General features: G+C 33.8%; 2 protein-coding genes across 2 annotated transcripts; both read left to right on the forward strand.

The window, feature by feature from the left end:
* The first annotated feature begins 1,142 nt into the window (after positions 1–1,142).
* Positions 1,143–3,714, forward strand: LOC147383634 (putative pectinesterase 56). Its single transcript, XM_086429543.1, has 2 exons — positions 1,143–1,671; positions 2,274–3,714. Exons 1-2 carry the CDS (start codon positions 1,212–1,214, stop codon positions 2,708–2,710), a joined length of 897 nt encoding a protein of 298 aa, XP_086285669.1. The 5' UTR covers positions 1,143–1,211; the 3' UTR covers positions 2,711–3,714.
* A 1,269-nt stretch (positions 3,715–4,983) lies between these two features.
* LOC147383635 (putative pectinesterase/pectinesterase inhibitor 22) lies at positions 4,984–9,623 on the forward strand. The gene is made up of 2 exons (XM_086427336.1): positions 4,984–7,754; positions 8,819–9,623. The coding sequence occupies exons 1-2, from the start codon at positions 7,262–7,264 to the stop codon at positions 8,854–8,856; spliced, it is 531 nt and encodes a 176-aa protein (XP_086283462.1). The 5' UTR covers positions 4,984–7,261; the 3' UTR covers positions 8,857–9,623.
* The last annotated feature ends 6,715 nt before the right edge of the window (positions 9,624–16,338 follow it).

Consider the following 16,338-nt stretch of genomic DNA (forward strand, 5'->3'; position numbering starts at 1 on the left):
GAGTTGATTAAGTATATTGAGTTAACTCGATCACTGAGTTGATTCGTTTGATATAGTCAACGCGGCCGACTCAGTGGAGAGAAATTGAGTTTCTCTTCTCTTTTCTTCTCTTCTCATCTCTTCCCTTGTCTTCTCATATCTCCACTTCTCTCAATACAAACTTAGCAGGAAACTCAATCACATGGTCTCAAATGTTGCACTTGTGATGGTCAAAGTTACTTTGAAAAATTCTGTCCCATTTGTTAGTCAGTGTGCCAGGTTTACATATATAGAGATTTCATCATCCTACCTACCACTCAATCACATGGGTCTCAAATGTTGCCCATACAACGGTTATATAACTATTGTAAGTGTAACCAACATGTTAATTGCAAAAAAATTCATGCTTTTGACTTAAAAAAGAAGGTTTAAATGACATGAGATAATTGCAGACATTACATGGATGAGTTCTCTTTTTTAATTTGAAAAGCAAACAAGTTACCTATTAATAATTAATGGCTGAAGGTGGATTATGAATGACTTGGATCATTTAAATAAAAATATATTAATTTTATAATAAATATGTATGATTGTGGGGGTTGTTCTTATTTAACCTGGGAGATTCAAATTAGCTCTCCCCATAATCGTATTTCTCTCCAGATGAAAGAAAAGAAAAAAGACAATTTGTCTTTTTTTATTATTTATTTATAAATATTAAAAAAATAAAATTATATTTTGCTCTCTTTTGAAATATTCTACATGACTAAATAGCCAAGACAAGTTTTGATGGTAATAGGTGCACTTTTAAGATAGCCAAGTTGATTTGGTTCCATCAAGTTTGAGGATTGAGTCACCTCAAAATCCAAATCATGTGAAATCAACTTGGCTAAGTTTTGGTGTCGACTCAAGGGGTTTTAAACGATGCCTCAAAATTCCCAATTTGAGAAAAATTAAATCAAACCAAAACCAATAAACCAATCAATTATTTCAATGGGCTTCCAGCTCATAAAGAAAAGTTGCAAATTACTATAAATTAGCCATAGTCAATTATTTCAATGGGTTTCCAGCTCATATAGAAAAGTTGCAAATCATAAAGAAAAGTTGCAAATTAGTATAAATTAGCCATAGTCAATTATTTCAATGGGCTTCCAGTTCATAAAGAAAAGTTGCAAATTACTATAAATTAGCCACTATGGCTAATGGCTGGTGATATGTAGCTCAAGTAAAGAACAATGGCTGACATACCTTCTTCATCAGCAGCACAACCAGAAGCATCAAACCCGGTTCAAGAACCTCCAAGTGCCATGAATATTGAGGCAAACCGTCTAAATCCTACCGCAACTATGGTTGTGGACAATAGGCAGAATACCGAGGTGGTTAATGTCATCCTCATTCAGTTTTTTGGTTATTTGCGTGTGTACAATTTCATGCGACCCAAGTTCCACGGCAAGCACCAGTTCGAGTGCAAGCCGGATTCAATTGTAGCACTTGATGGCAGTGGTAACTTCACGTCAGTGTCTAGTGCTGTAGCTGCCGCACCAAACAACAACAATAAGAAACATTGCATCTTCATTAAGTCAGGCATCTACGGAGAAAACGTGGTGATTGCTCAAACTAAAAACAATATTGATTTTATGGGAGAAGGAATGAACAAGACAGTGATCACATCTGATGTAGATAATGCTACAGTCAGTAAGTTCCTGTCCTTATGTATTTCACCTTGTTTATTTTGCTGGTATATTTCAACATAATGGTTATTAGTACATATTATTCAGATTAAGATGATTAAAAACTTTTCTTAACATTACTGTGATCTTGTCAAATAATTTCTGAATCATTGGAGATGTAATGTAACTTTGAGTCTTTAAATGATTTTAAGACATTTCTATCCAATTGCAGCACAAAACTTCTACACACAATCAATAAATAGCGGTCCCTACGATTTAGTTACCAAAATCCCTTCATTCTTGCCTTCTGAAAATCACTATAGGGGTTATCTATTTCAGAATTTGGCACCTTGGTGACTTGTCCATCGAAGCGTAGTGTGTGTTCTAAATTCTCTCTTTGCCAAAAAAAAAAAAAAAATCATTTAGAAAGTGAGATTCTGGAAGCAGAGCCTTTATTTTTATTTTTATTTTTATTTCATTTTATTTCCACTAAATATTTACAGATATGCAGCATAATTAGCACACAAACATATTTTTCTGTTTCACCTAGAGTACGAGTTTTTTACATAATTTTTTAAAATTATATTGATCTTTCTAATAAGAAGTATGTTTTGTTTTTTTCTACAGAGGTCTTTGCAAATGGATTCATGGCTATATATTTGACTATGGAAAACTCAGCTGGAGGATACAGAGAAAATGCCGTGGCATTTCTTTGTTTATCTGACCAGTCTGTGCTTTATTGGTGTATCTTTTGTGGGTACCAGTACACTTTGGGATGCTCGATTTCATACCAGTATGTGAGAAATCCCCTCCCCACGAAGAGCAATGTGATCACCGCACAAGGAGGAATAAAACTTAAGACGGTCACCGGATTTATATTCCATCACTGCATAATAGATATTGCCCCAGATTCCCTTCAATCGTTAGGTACTACATACTTGGGTTCACCATTAGGAGTTCACTGTACCATTGTTATAATGATCCATTTGAGAGGACCAACACCAATGTTTATGTTTAAGTCTAGAAATAAAAGTAAAAAATGTCTCACCAAGCCTGCTAAGTAAGATACTCCAGTCGCTGACAACCAGTCAGCCTTATTGATAAAAGCTCCTACTGTGTACATCTTTGCTTCATATTTACTTAATATTCTAAATTCTTCCGATGGAATACGGTTTATTGTAATTGCTCCTGGCCTAGAGTTGTTAAATTTCCACTAAGTAATTTAATTTGTTGCTATAATTCCATTATAAGCAATTACAATTATAGCAACAAATACAATTACTTAGTGGGAATTTAACAATTCTAGGCCAGGAGCAATTACAATAAACCGTATTCCATCGGAAGAATTTAGAATATTAAGTAAATATGAAGCAAAGATGTACACAGTAGGAGTTTTATCAATAAGGATGACTGGTTGTCAGCGATTGGAGTACCTTACTTGGCAGGCTTGGTGAGACATTTTTTACTTTTGTTTCTAGACTTAAACATAAACATTGGTGTTGGTCCTCTCTAATGGATCATTGTTGCTGTTTTTTTTTTTTTTTTTTTTTGTAGTCACGGTGACATATGTCCTGCACTGCCAACTAAGGAAATTCAGGCAACCTTGCTCTTGCTTAGGGTGATGATTTTTTTTTTCTTTTTAATTATTAATATAAACAAATTATAGAAATTTACAGATTTTTAGTTTAATTACTGACATAATATGAAAGTTTTCCAAAAAAGAAGGGATAACTCCTATGGTGATTAGAGCTTGCAAACATGCAGTGGTTTTGAAGATGCAACAAAGCTTCAAGGACTCCAAACCTCATTAAGTTAATTTTCTGTCAAAGATGTATGTAATGCTTTTCTTATGTATATGTCTGACAGTGAGATTTTAGGAGTTATACTCATTCAATATTTGTTAGGAATTTCTTGTAGACAGAAGTGAAAGGTCCCACAGAACAATTGTAATACATTAGTCTCATGCATCTTATCTTGACTGTAACATCAATACTCTATTGTAAGTAATCATGTGAGTTGCTCACAAGGGAATAACCCACAAATTTGTTCCAAAAATTTCAAGAATTCTTTTACCTTTTATTTTTATATATATATATATATATGGACAGCGTTATTACGACCCCCATTACGACCCCCTTTGCGACTCACCGTTTGTCTTATATGGGCAAAAATGTTTGGAATGGGCTGATTTTTTGTGAGGATGATCTCTGTGATGAGGGGATCATCCTGGCAAAAAATCATCCCATTCCAAAACTTCTAACCCCATCAAAATTGATTTACAAAAATTGGACGGTCTGTAATTTTTTAACAAAAATCGGACAGTCTAGAAGTTTTGGAATGGGATGAATTTTTCCAGGATGATCTCCTCACCATAGAGATCATCCTCACAAAAAATCAGCCAATTCCAAACATTTTTGCCCATATAAGACAAAAACGGTGTGTCGCAAAGGGGGTCGTAATGAGGGTCGCAGGAACGCGACCCTATATATATATATATATATATATATAAAATACAATTTCACTTTCTCTGGTATCACCCCAACACTATCCATTTGTCCGACTAATTTGGATATCTAACTGTTCTAAATTCTAACAATAATGAGATTAATACCAGTAATTTTACACAAACTAGTTGTACTTTTTCATAGAGATTTTCACCCGAATCAAAACAAACATTTGATGATGCAACTCAACAAAATAACACTAGTAAATTTTCTAAAGGCACTGCAAGAAAATGTGTATCTTAAATTTTAGAGAGAAGGAAGGCTCGTGCTCTACATGAAATCCTAAAGAGGATGGTAGTACGTTAAAGCGTATCGACCTTCAACAAAATCCATATATGTGGTATTTGTTGCTGTTCTTGATCTTACCGTTCCTTGATATCATAACTATAACATGCAGAAGAATAGGTTTATATTGACTCTTGATGGTTGCGTTAGAAGAACCGACAACAGAGTAACGGAAATTTGGTCCTTTGATGCTAAACTTTGTCATAGGTTCAAATTTTATTATCTTGAGGAGATCCAACTTAATAAAACCAATGTAAATTGTTACAACAAATTAAATTGGGGTCTGACCAATTTGAAAATTTTCAAAGAGCCCCGAGGTTAGTGAGACATACAGTTCACAGTACTAATCTAGATCATAAAAGCATACCACAGATTATTTTTTCTTCATTTTATTATATAGTCACCAATTAAAATTACATTACATTTTTTTTTGGGTTTCAAGAAGCAAGTTGAGATGAAATAGTAATCATGAGATCAATAAGAACATCCATGCACTCAAGTTCAATACCTTCTCAAAAAAAAATTTAATTTTTGTCCTAAAATGTCCATGCATGCTAATTAGTTGTGGTGAGCAGATACACTTGAAGACTTCTAAGTAGGGTATTCGTACCTCACCACTTCTTTAAAACAAAGCCTGATACATAAATATGCACAGACAATGACTTTTTTCTGGTCGGCACTAACTATATGCGGTAACAGTAATAATCTAAGTATCCACCTTGCAATTGATCAACGCCTCTTATATTGGTGGCCCTATAATTTCTAGACTTATTCCTACTATTACATGGATCAAACATTAATGTGTTATTGATGGGTCTGCTTCAAGAATTTTTTTCACACATCAGGTGAAGATGACTGGGATGGAAGTGCAAACAAGAGAAAAAGAGAATTTTTTTGCCAGAAAGCAATCCTATAGGGAAAAAGAAAATATTTTCTCTAGATGTCTTTCCTCAAGAAGGCATCTATCAATTGCATGGTGAATACTTAAATCAGTAAGTATTACCTATGTTGTTTGTTTGCCCACCTAAAAGTCATTGCTCATTCATGATTAGACACCAAACACCTTTCAATTGTCTGTGGTAATGAAGTGTTTAGTGTGAAGAATTTAGTGCCTTTGCTCACCATTTACAACCATATAAGTATTCTTTTAAAGTGCATAAACTTTTGTGTGAACTATATATTTTTGGAAAGTTCTAGATTAGTGGAATACACTTGTGATGCTCTAGAAGCCTTACTAAGTCTTTTGGGACGGCTCAACAAGTTTTGAAACTATGACTCAAACACCCAATTTGAGAACAATAATTAAATCAAACGAAAACCAAATAAACCAATCAGCTGTTTCAATGGGTTTCTAGTGATATAGCAAGATTAAGCTAATGATAATGATATGTAGCTCTTTTCTCTGCTCTTTTTTGATGGGGAAAGAAAACAGCGCATGTTTGGAAGAATCATTCATTACCTGGATTTATCATCACTACAGACCTATGGACTATTATAAATATGGAGGGGTGGATGGCTTGCCATGCAACTCCATAAGGTAGTTTCAAGCATTCTTATAATCTCTCCCACATTAGCTTAATTCTCTCTCTTTCTGTCTTTCATACTCACAAGTTTCCCATCTCCAGTCCTCTCTTCAGAGTTCCTTCAACTCTTATATAAAAACCATTTTTCTATAAATCTTTGAATCCCCACTCAGTCTTTTTTTATTTCCTGAAACAGTAGAGATACCATCTCCTCTCTTCAACCTTATTCATCACATCGTTTCTGAACTTTTTTCATAGGTAAGTAAGATTATTGGTTAGTAATTAGAAGGTGAAGGTGGTTTACGAACCACCATAGTATTGATACAGTTTTTATATGGTTAGCACTTAGCAGTAGTTGAAGCGATTTTCTGAAAGAAGTTCAAAAAAAAAAAAAAAAAACAAAGGAAAAGGAGCCACAGGCATACAGATTAATGATTTAACTGTTGTTTCTGTTTTCTAACACAGTTTTGTAAATTATATAATCTATTCATGACCCAAACATCTTTCTTGCATTCTTTTTAAGGTACATTGTCACCCTATTAAATATTCGGTCTTTCTTTCATTCTTAATTCTAAGAAAACAGCTTGAGTTTTTGTTCTCTGAAAGGTAAAGTGGAATGCCATTTTCCCACTTCTCTGTCCGTTGGGTATGTAAGGTTGATGGTAGTAGCAGTGATAGTAATAGTAATTTAGTAGAGGATTACATGCTAGTTTTTTACTGTTGCCCTCTTAATCTTCTAAAAGACATGACTGATAATTTTATGTCAAAAGCATGATAGAGCATTGCTCTTAAAATACAGGGATATTGTATATGAAAATAGCTACTTTAAGACGATCATTTATTTTCCAGCAAAAAATGAATAAATACGATCCGGTGAGATTCATAAATCAGGAGGTTAGAAACTTGTAAGATCCATGCATAATTAATTATTTTACCATATTAATCATCTTATTTTTTATCTTTTGAAACGGGCTAATTTTATAAAGTAATTTTTTTCATCCTTTCATGCTACTCTGATGCCACACCACAGAAAGATGAGTTCAATTGATCTTTTAGCTATATTTGCACATCATGCATCACCATCATTAACATCACTAATACCTATAATAATAATTCTGGGAATTTCATTGCTTAGCATAAAAAAAGGGTCAAAATAATTCTTCTTATTGCTTTTAACCTTGCAATAATTTTTAAAATATGATAATGATTAGTTTCACTGTGATTTCATCTATAAACTGCAACACATCAATAGACTGATTATAGATGATGAGAATTTAAATGCAGGTGAAGCAGAAGTAAAGAAATGGCTGAGATACCTTCTTCATCAACAACACAACCTGCAGAAGCATCGAACCAAGGTCAAGCACCACCAAATGCCATGAATATTGAGGCAAACCGCCGACTGACTCCTCATGCTATTCTTGAGGCATTGCAGTTGCGGATGTTAGATAGAATACCAAGGTTGTTTAAACTAATGCTCATTTTGTTGTTTGGTTATTTTATTGTGTACAAAGTCGTGCATAACATGCACCACGACAAGCACAAGTTCGAGTGCAAGCCCAATGCTATTGTTGCACTTGATGGCAGCGGTAACTTTACCTCTAAATCTGATGCTGTGGCTGCTGCACCAAACAACAGCAAGAAAAAATATTGTATCTTCATCAAGTCGGGCATCTACATAGACAACGTAGAGGTTGGTCCAACAAAGAAAAACATTGTTTTTGTGGGAGAAGGAATGAATGGGACAGTGATCACATCTGACCGCTCAGGCCTTAAAGGAGATACTGCAACAGTTAGTGAGTTACTGCCTTTATGTGTCTCATCTTGTTTAATTTTCTGGCGTATTTCAATATGTATAGCACATTAGTACAAATTATATGCAGAAATGTGGGGCTTAACAGATGAAGATGATGAACACTTTTCTAACATTACTGTGGTCTTAGGAGGTTTGTCTAATAACTCAGAAACATTGAACACATTATGTAACTTTTAGCCTCTAAATGATTTTAGGAACATTGTGTTTAAACTTAGCCTTTTTTCTTTTTTTTTTATTACCACCAGATATTTACAGATATGAGCATAATAGTCTTACATACCAAAACTTTATAAATCAACCATTGAACTCACAAAGATGAAGTTGAGTGAAAATTAACAACCATTTTTTTTTTTGTATATCTGTTGTCATCACCTCAGGGGATCCATTTTCTAGCTTATCCTCACTATATCCAAATATGGGTCTTTCCTAGGTTTTCATCCTTTTAGAATGTAAATTGCTGCATTTTTATAGTTTTTTTTTATTGGGCATATTTTTCATTCTTTCTATCTTCAATAAATATTCTTGCTTACTTGAAATTAAAGAGAAAGACAACAGAAGATAGTACAGAAACACTCCATTATTTAAAAACAAACAAACTTGACATATAAAGAATGTTCAACCCAATCAAAAATCTGATACACACTGGTAATCTTAGGAAAAATCTTAATCTTTGCAGTAAGTACTGGATGCATATACTTTGATTTCAAGTAAGCAAGAGACTACTCATTTACATGTATACGTACATTGAGAAATCTGTAATACAATAAATGAAAATGATAGATATTTGTTTTTGAGTTTTCTACTTCTTTAACGATATATAGTACTGTGTCAGGACTCAGGAGAGATTAATCTCTGGGCAACATGTATCAGATTATTTGAAATATTAGTTTATATTGCAATATCTGATAAGGTCCCAATAATCTCATTTTGGGACCTTAATTTCATCAAGATTATCAAAGTTTTAGCACTAGTTCCCTTAAAATAATAATAAATTATATTAAATCCCAAATTAATGTGACTAACAATAGTTTGTACTAATTTCAGGTGAAAAGGGTATATTCGGAAACCAACAAAAGGTGTAACAATTACTGTTACAACATGCGAGCAAAAAGGAAGCATCCGGCAAAATCTCGAGGATTTTGGGCGCCACGTCACCGCGCCGCGGCTAGCCAAAACCGCGCCGCGGTCATTTCGAGGAATTTGTCCTCGAGATTTTTATAGAAGCTTCGGTGGTTGTAACTGATTGGGTCATTTGAATCGAATTATCCGCCAAATCACCCCGATTACCCGAATACGAACATTATAAATTTGAGAGTTGATTTCAAAGAAGAGGTCCCCTCTTGGGTCCCTCTTAGGCTCTTCTTCCATAATTTTTTATTTTTCTTTCTTTAATTCTCTGTAATTCTTCTTTTGTGAGAGTTCTTGAGTGAAGTGAGAACATTAAGAGTGATCCATTAATATTTTCTATAGTTCTTTTGGGAGTTATTAAAGAATGATTAAAGTGCATCTTCTTCTTCACCTATCTTCTCCTTTATTTTGTTATTTTTCTGCAATTACAATACTTGCAATGATTGGCTAAAGTCTCATTAGAGAAGTTAAGGAAGCCATAGCAAATTAATCCCTCTAGTGTAGATTTAAATTCTTGTTTTGCTTACATGTTTTAATTCTGAAAACTCTCTTCTGATTAAGGTAATCCAGCCTATAATTATGATCCAACTTAGATAGCCATTACTTAGATAAGTTCAAGAATGACTATGCTCTGTGAAAAATCAGAAGATAAGTTGGGCAATCTCAATCATACTAGTGTTTTCATGAATATCTTTTGATTACTCTTAAGGATTTAATTGTTTTACCGTCTGATCCATGAGCAATGACTTGCTCCATGGATTGAGTTATATTCAGAATTTATCTACATTATGGATTCATTGCAAAAGCTTACTTGACTTCTCTAATCTCTAATCTCTTTTTCTTATATCTTCAATCTTTATTTTCTGTTTTTAATTTCAATTGCAAGTAATTTTCATTTCAATTGTGCAACAAATCAATTCTGTTTTAAAACCAATCTATTTCTAATTCTATTTTGGCCTTTCTAACCGAATGAATCTTTGAATCTTCATTGTCCCTGTGGAACGAATTCGACTTGCCCAAAGTCTTAGTTCACATCTTAATCTCTGCATTTATTTAGCAAGATTTACAACCGATCAATATCTTCTATCCAATTGCGTGGAAGAATTTCACATACAATAAGGGCGTGTTTGATTGCCTGGCAAATACTATGGAAAATCGAGATTTGAAGATGTTTGATGTGTCCAAGGAAGCATTTTTGCTGGGAAAAAGATTTTCTCATGCACTTAATTTGCCGAAGCTGAACACACACCTTTGAAAAGGGTTTGCCCACCACACAACCAATTAAAAATATCAACAAAAAAAATTCCAAATTAGGAACAAACCTTACTAAAACTTTCTATCCCTTCTATTCTCTTCATCTTCCTCACCAAGTAACCATCACCTGGCTTACTTGATTAAAGAGAAAGACAAGAGAAATGAATAAAAATGATACATATTTCTTTGATTTTCTACATCTTTAACGATATTCTACCGTGTCAGGAGAGATTAATCTCTAGGAAACATGTATCAGATTATTTGAAATATTATTTTATATTGCAATATCTTCTATCCAATTGCATGACAAAACTTCGTATACAATAAGTGATCAATAATCCTTGAAATTAAGTTGTATATCCACTATCTTCATCATTTATTTATGTTCAAGTGAAGCAGATATTTTTGTTTCACTAAAGAGTATGATTTTTCTAGAGAACTAACTTTCATATTTTATTGATCATTCCAATAAGAAGAAATTGGCTATAGTGTGGGTTGCCCTTATTAATTCGTGGGGTGCTTTTATAATTACACAGCCTTTATTTTCATCGAAAATTATTCATCCCAAATTAAGCTCTTTCAATGTTGATTTCAAATTTTGGTGACTTGTATGACATTATTGTTTTTAATTTGAAATTTGTGAGCTTTTAAAAATAAAAATTATTATTTATAAATTGAAAATTTGAGTATTACTTATTATTTAAAAATGAATTGTATTTTAATTTTATAAAAAATAATATATTTTACAGTATTTAATAAGAAATAGGCATTTGAAACATGCAAAAAATGTATAATATGATTATAAGGGTAAAAAAGATAATTTATCAATTTCAACAATGTGTAACAAACATAATTCTGCAAACAAACAAACAACTTTTGTTCCTCCCTCCCTCTCTCTCTCTCTCGCGCGAAATTTTGTGCGACTTTGCGAGGTGTTGCAGCTTACCTGCGACTACGGGTTCAAATCTGACGGTCGACGATCGGCGATCATCCCTTTCTCTCTCTCTCCCAAACGAACAAAACAAAACAAAAGGTTGGGCAGTCGTGGAGGAATCATGGAAGTATCGGTCGGTTCGAGAGGAAGTATCGGTGGTGACGAAAGTGGATCTGATTGGAAATGTTTTCTCGTCCGGCAGCCATGGAGGAATCATGGAAGACGGTTTCAGGCTGGTGATTCCTTCGATCGATGCAAGGAGTACAGGTTAGTCTTCTTTAGGGTTTGTTTGTTTGTTTTAGTTTTTAAAATCATTAAAAATTGATTAATTGAAAGTCCATGATGATTGGCAGATACTGTGTATCCGTAACTGTAGCATGGCCTGTAGAATGGCATGTAGGATGGTTTGTAGAAGATTTATTTTAAAATGTTTTTTTTTTCTTAATTATTGATGAAATGTTTTTGGCAACTCATGAAATTGAACCGAACCAAACCAAACCGAAATAAGTTCGGTTCAGTTCAGTTCTACACCAATTCGGTTCGGTTCTGATTTCAATTTAATAGAATCGACATTGGTCGGTTCGGTTCGGATTTGGCTTGAAACCGACCCAACCCGAACCAAGTTGCACCCCTATAAATAAGTATTTGGTGGTCCGGTCCACCTAAAGGTCATTGTCATTGTGGTAATGAGGGTTTGAAGACTATAGTGTTTGTTTACCATTTATGTGTTTCAGATGAAAGTGCATGGACTTTATTTGTGTAAAATTTCAATCTCAAAATAAATTTTACAACGAGGGGGATTGCACTTGGGATGGTTGCTTTGAAAAACTGTCCCATTTGTTAGTCAGTATGCCAGGTTTACATATATAGAGATTCATCATCCTCCCCACCACTCAATCCCATGGGCTTACAGCTCATAAAGAATATTTGTAGATTACTATAAATTACCATTATGGCAAATGGCCAGTGCTATGCCAAGATTAAAGTAATTATACTGATACGTAGCTCAAGTAAATAACAATGGCTGACATACCTTCTTCATCAGCAGCACAACCAGAAGCATCAAATCCAATTCAAACACAACCAAAAGCATCAAACCCGGTTCAAGCACCACTAAATGCCGTGAATATTGAGGCAAATCAACCAAATCCTACTTCTAGTTTTGAGGAACTATGTGTGTGCACAATGGACAGAATGCCGAGGTTGTTAATGTTCATCCTCATTCTGTTTTTTGGTTATTTGTATGTGTACAATTTCATGCGACCCAAGTACCATGGCAAGCACCAGTTCGAGTGCAAGCCGGATTCAATTGTAGCACTTGATGGCAGTGGCAACTTCACGTCGGTGTCTAGTGCTGTAGCTGCCGCACCAAACAACAGCAATAAGAAACATTGCATCTTCATTAAGTCAGGCATCTATAGAGAAAACGTGGTGATTGCTCAAACTTTGATCGATTGTAAAACTTGCTCTAGAGATGCAGAGATTAAGATTAAGAAATGGACTTTGGGTAAGTCGAATTCGTTCCACAGGGACAGTTTGGATTCAAGATCTCATTCGAATAAAAAGGCCAAAACAGAATTTAGAAACAAAAACAGATTAATTTTAAAAACAAAACAGAGTTGTAGTAGAAACTAAATTGAAATTTAAACAGAAAATAAAGATTGAAATTCTAAGAGAGAGGGATTAGAGAGTTCAATGTAGCCTTTGCAAACCATCCACAATGCAGATTAATTCTGAATCTAACTTAATCCATGTAGCAAGTCATTGCTCATGGATCGGAAAGTGGAGCCGTTTAATCAACGAAAGTAACTAAAAGTTATTCATGTAAATCCTAATCTGATTGAGATTGCTTAATCTATATTCCGATTCTTCACAGAATATAGCCATTCTTGAACTTATCTAAGTAATGGCTATCAAAGTTGAATCAGAAATATAAGCTAAGGGATCTAATCAAAGAAGAGTTTACAGAATGTTTAACAAGATAAGCAAGAATAATGAATTTGAAACTACATTAAATGGATGGATTTGCTCTGGCATTATTGAACTCTCTAAAGAGATTCTAGCCACTCATTGCAAGATTCATAATTGCAACAATACTAAAAGCAAGAAGATAGATGGAAAGAAAAGGTAAAATAGAAATGCAGCTTGATTCCTTTCTTGATAATCTCTCAAAAGAGTTACAATAGAGCCAATGGCTTACTCTTGATGTTCTCACTACACTCAAAAGCTCACCCAAAGGAAAAATTACAGAGAATTAAAAGAAGAAAAATAAAAAATTATGGAAGAAGAGAAGAGGAGAAGAGCCCTTTCCTTTGAAATCAACCTCCCAATTTATAATGTTCGTATTCGGGTAATCGGAGTGATTTGACGGATAATTCGATTCGAATGATCCAATCAGTTACAACCACCGAAGCTTCTGTAAAAATCTCGAGGGTCAATTCCTCGAAATGACCGGGGCGCGGTCATGGCTAGACGCGGCGCGGTGACGTGGCGCCCAAAATCCTCGAGATTTTGCCGGATACTTCCTTTTTGCTCGCATGTTGTAACAGTAATTATTATTTCCTTTGTTGATTTCCGAATGAGCCCTTTTCACTTGAAATTAGTAACAAACTATTGTTAGCCACATTAATTTGGGATTAAAATAAAATTATTATTATTTTAAAGGAACTAGTATTTATACGATGGTAATCTCGGTGAAATTACGGTCCCAAAGTGAGATTATTGGGACCTTATCACTCAAACTAAAAACAATATTGTTTTTATGGGAGAAGGAATGAACAAGACAGTGATCACATCTGATGTAGATAATGCAACAGTCAGTAAGTTCCTGTCTTTATGTATTTCACCTTGTTTATTTTGCTGGTATATTTCAACATAATGGTTATTAGTACATATTATTCAAATTAAGATGATTAAAAACTTTTCTTAACATTACTGTGGTCTTGTCTAATAATTTCTGAAACATTGGACATGCCTTCTGAGAATCACTATAGGGGTTATCTATTTCAGAATTTGGCACCTTGATGACTTGTCCATAGAAGCGTAGTGTGTGTTCTAAATTCTCACTTTGCCAAAAAAAAAAAAAAAAATCATTTAGAAAGTGAGATTCTGGAAGCAGAGCCTTTTTAAAAACAAAAAAAAATTAATTTCCACTAAATATTTACAGATATGGAGCATAATTAGTCACACAAACCAAAATTTTAATGATCTAACACGGAACTTAAAAAGAGGAAGTTGAGTGAAAATTAATAACCAATTATTTTTATAAATGTTGTAAAATCTTAATATTTGATCTAAGTGATGGATGTAAGGTACGAGGCTACTCATGTACATGTACATTCAGAATTATTTTTTATATTCAATTTAGAAAAATGATTTATATTTATTTGAGTTTTCTATTTCTTTAAGAATATACTATTGTGTCAGGAGAGCTTAATCTCTAGGCGTCATATATTAGATTATTTGAGTACTAGTTCATATTGCAATATTTTCTATCAAATTGTGGGACAGAACTTAGTATACAATGAGTGATCAATAATCCTTGGAATTAAGTTGTATATCCATTATCTTCCTTGTTTATTTATGTCCAAGTCAAGCATATTTTTCTGTTTCACCTAGAGTACGAGTTTTTTACATAATTTTTTCAAACTATATTGATCTTTCTAATAAGAAGTCTCTTTTGTTTATTCTACAGAGGTCTTTGCAGATGGATTCATGGCTATAAATTTGACTATGGAAAACTCCGCTGTAGCATACAGAGAAAATGCCGTGGCATTTCTTAGTTTTTCTGACCAGTCTGTGCTTTATTGGTGTATCTTTCGTGGGTACCGGTACACTTTGAGTCTGGCTGGGGGGAAACTATTCTTCAAGGATTGCACAATATATGGGACACTCGATTTCATATTTGGAGATGCAACGGTAGTGTTCCAGAATTGCAACGTGTATGTGAGAAATCCCCTCTCCAAGACCAGCAATGTGATCACCGCACAAGGAGGAAAAAAAACTTAAGAAGGGTACCGGATTTATATTCCATTACTGCATAATAGATGCTGCCCCGGATTCCCTTCAATCGTTAGGTACTACATACTTGGGTTCACCCTTAGGAGTTCACTGTACCATTGTTATAATGCAGTCCTTCATGGGTGGGTTCCTTATAATGGAACTATAGCAGCAAATACAATTACTTACGGGGAATTTAACAACTCTAGGCCAGGAGCAATTACAATAAACCGTATTCCATCGGAAGTATTTAGAATATTAAGTATATCTGAAGCAAAGATGTACATAGTATGAGCTTTTATCAATAAGGATGATTGATTGTCAGCAACTGGAGTACCTTACTTGGCAGACTTGGTGAGACATTTTTTACTTTTATTTATAGACTTAAACATAAACATTGGTGGTGGTCCTCTCTAATGGATCATTGTTGCTGTTTTTTTTTTTTTGTAGTCTCTGTGACATATGTCCTGCACTGTCAGCTGAGGAAATTCAGGCAACCTTGATCATGCTTAGGCTGATGATTTTTTTTTTCTTCTTTTTAATTATTAATATAAACAAATTATATAAATTTACAGATTTTTAGCATGATTACTGACATAATATGAAAGTTTTCCAAAAAGTAAGGGATAACTCCAATGGTGATTAGAGCTGGCAAACATGCAGTAGTTTTGAGGATGCAACAAAGCTTCTAGGACTCCAAAGCTCATTAATTTAATGTTATGTCAAGAATGTATGTAATTTTTCTTATGTATATGTCTGACAGTGAGATTTTAGGAGTTTTACTCATTCAATAGTGGTTCGAAATTTCTTTTAAACAGAAGTGAAAGGTCCCACAGAGCAATTGTAATACATTAGTCTCATGCATCTTATCTTGACTGTAGCATCAATACTCTAATGTAAGTAATTACATGAGTTGCTCACAAGAGAACAACTCACAAATTTGCTCCTCAATTTCAAGAATTTTTTTACCTTTATTTATTTATTATTATTTTATATTATACAATTTTTTTTTCACGGGTATCACCCCAACACTATCCACTTGTCCAACTAATTTGGATATCTAACCGTTCTAAATTCTAACAATAATGAGATTAATACCAATGATTTTACACAAACTAGTTGTACTTTTTCTTAGAGATTCTCACCCGAATCAAAACAATCATTTGATGATGCAACTCAACAAAATAAGACTAGTAAATTTTCTAGAGGCATTGCAAGAAATTGTGTATCTTAAATTTTAGATAGAAGG

This window comes from Akebia trifoliata, chromosome 16 (genome assembly GCF_017979445.1).
Source record: "Akebia trifoliata isolate Shusen 1 chromosome 16, ASM1797944v1, whole genome shotgun sequence".
NCBI classification, from domain to species: domain Eukaryota; kingdom Viridiplantae; phylum Streptophyta; class Magnoliopsida; order Ranunculales; family Lardizabalaceae; genus Akebia; species Akebia trifoliata.

Excerpts from the sequence above, each read along its gene's own strand:
- LOC147383634 (XM_086429543.1), top strand. The coding sequence starts at position 1,212 with ATGGCTGACATACCTTCTTCATCAGCAGCACAACCAGAAGCATCAAAC. Across the intron at positions 1,672-2,273 it reads TGTAGATAATGCTACAGTCA|AGGTCTTTGCAAATGGATTC; the intron begins GTAAGTTCCTGT and ends TTTTTTCTACAG.
- LOC147383635 (XM_086427336.1), top strand. The coding sequence starts at position 7,262 with ATGGCTGAGATACCTTCTTCATCAACAACACAACCTGCAGAAGCATCG. Across the intron at positions 7,755-8,818 it reads AGGAGATACTGCAACAGTTA|GTGAAAAGGGTATATTCGGA; the intron begins GTGAGTTACTGC and ends TACTAATTTCAG.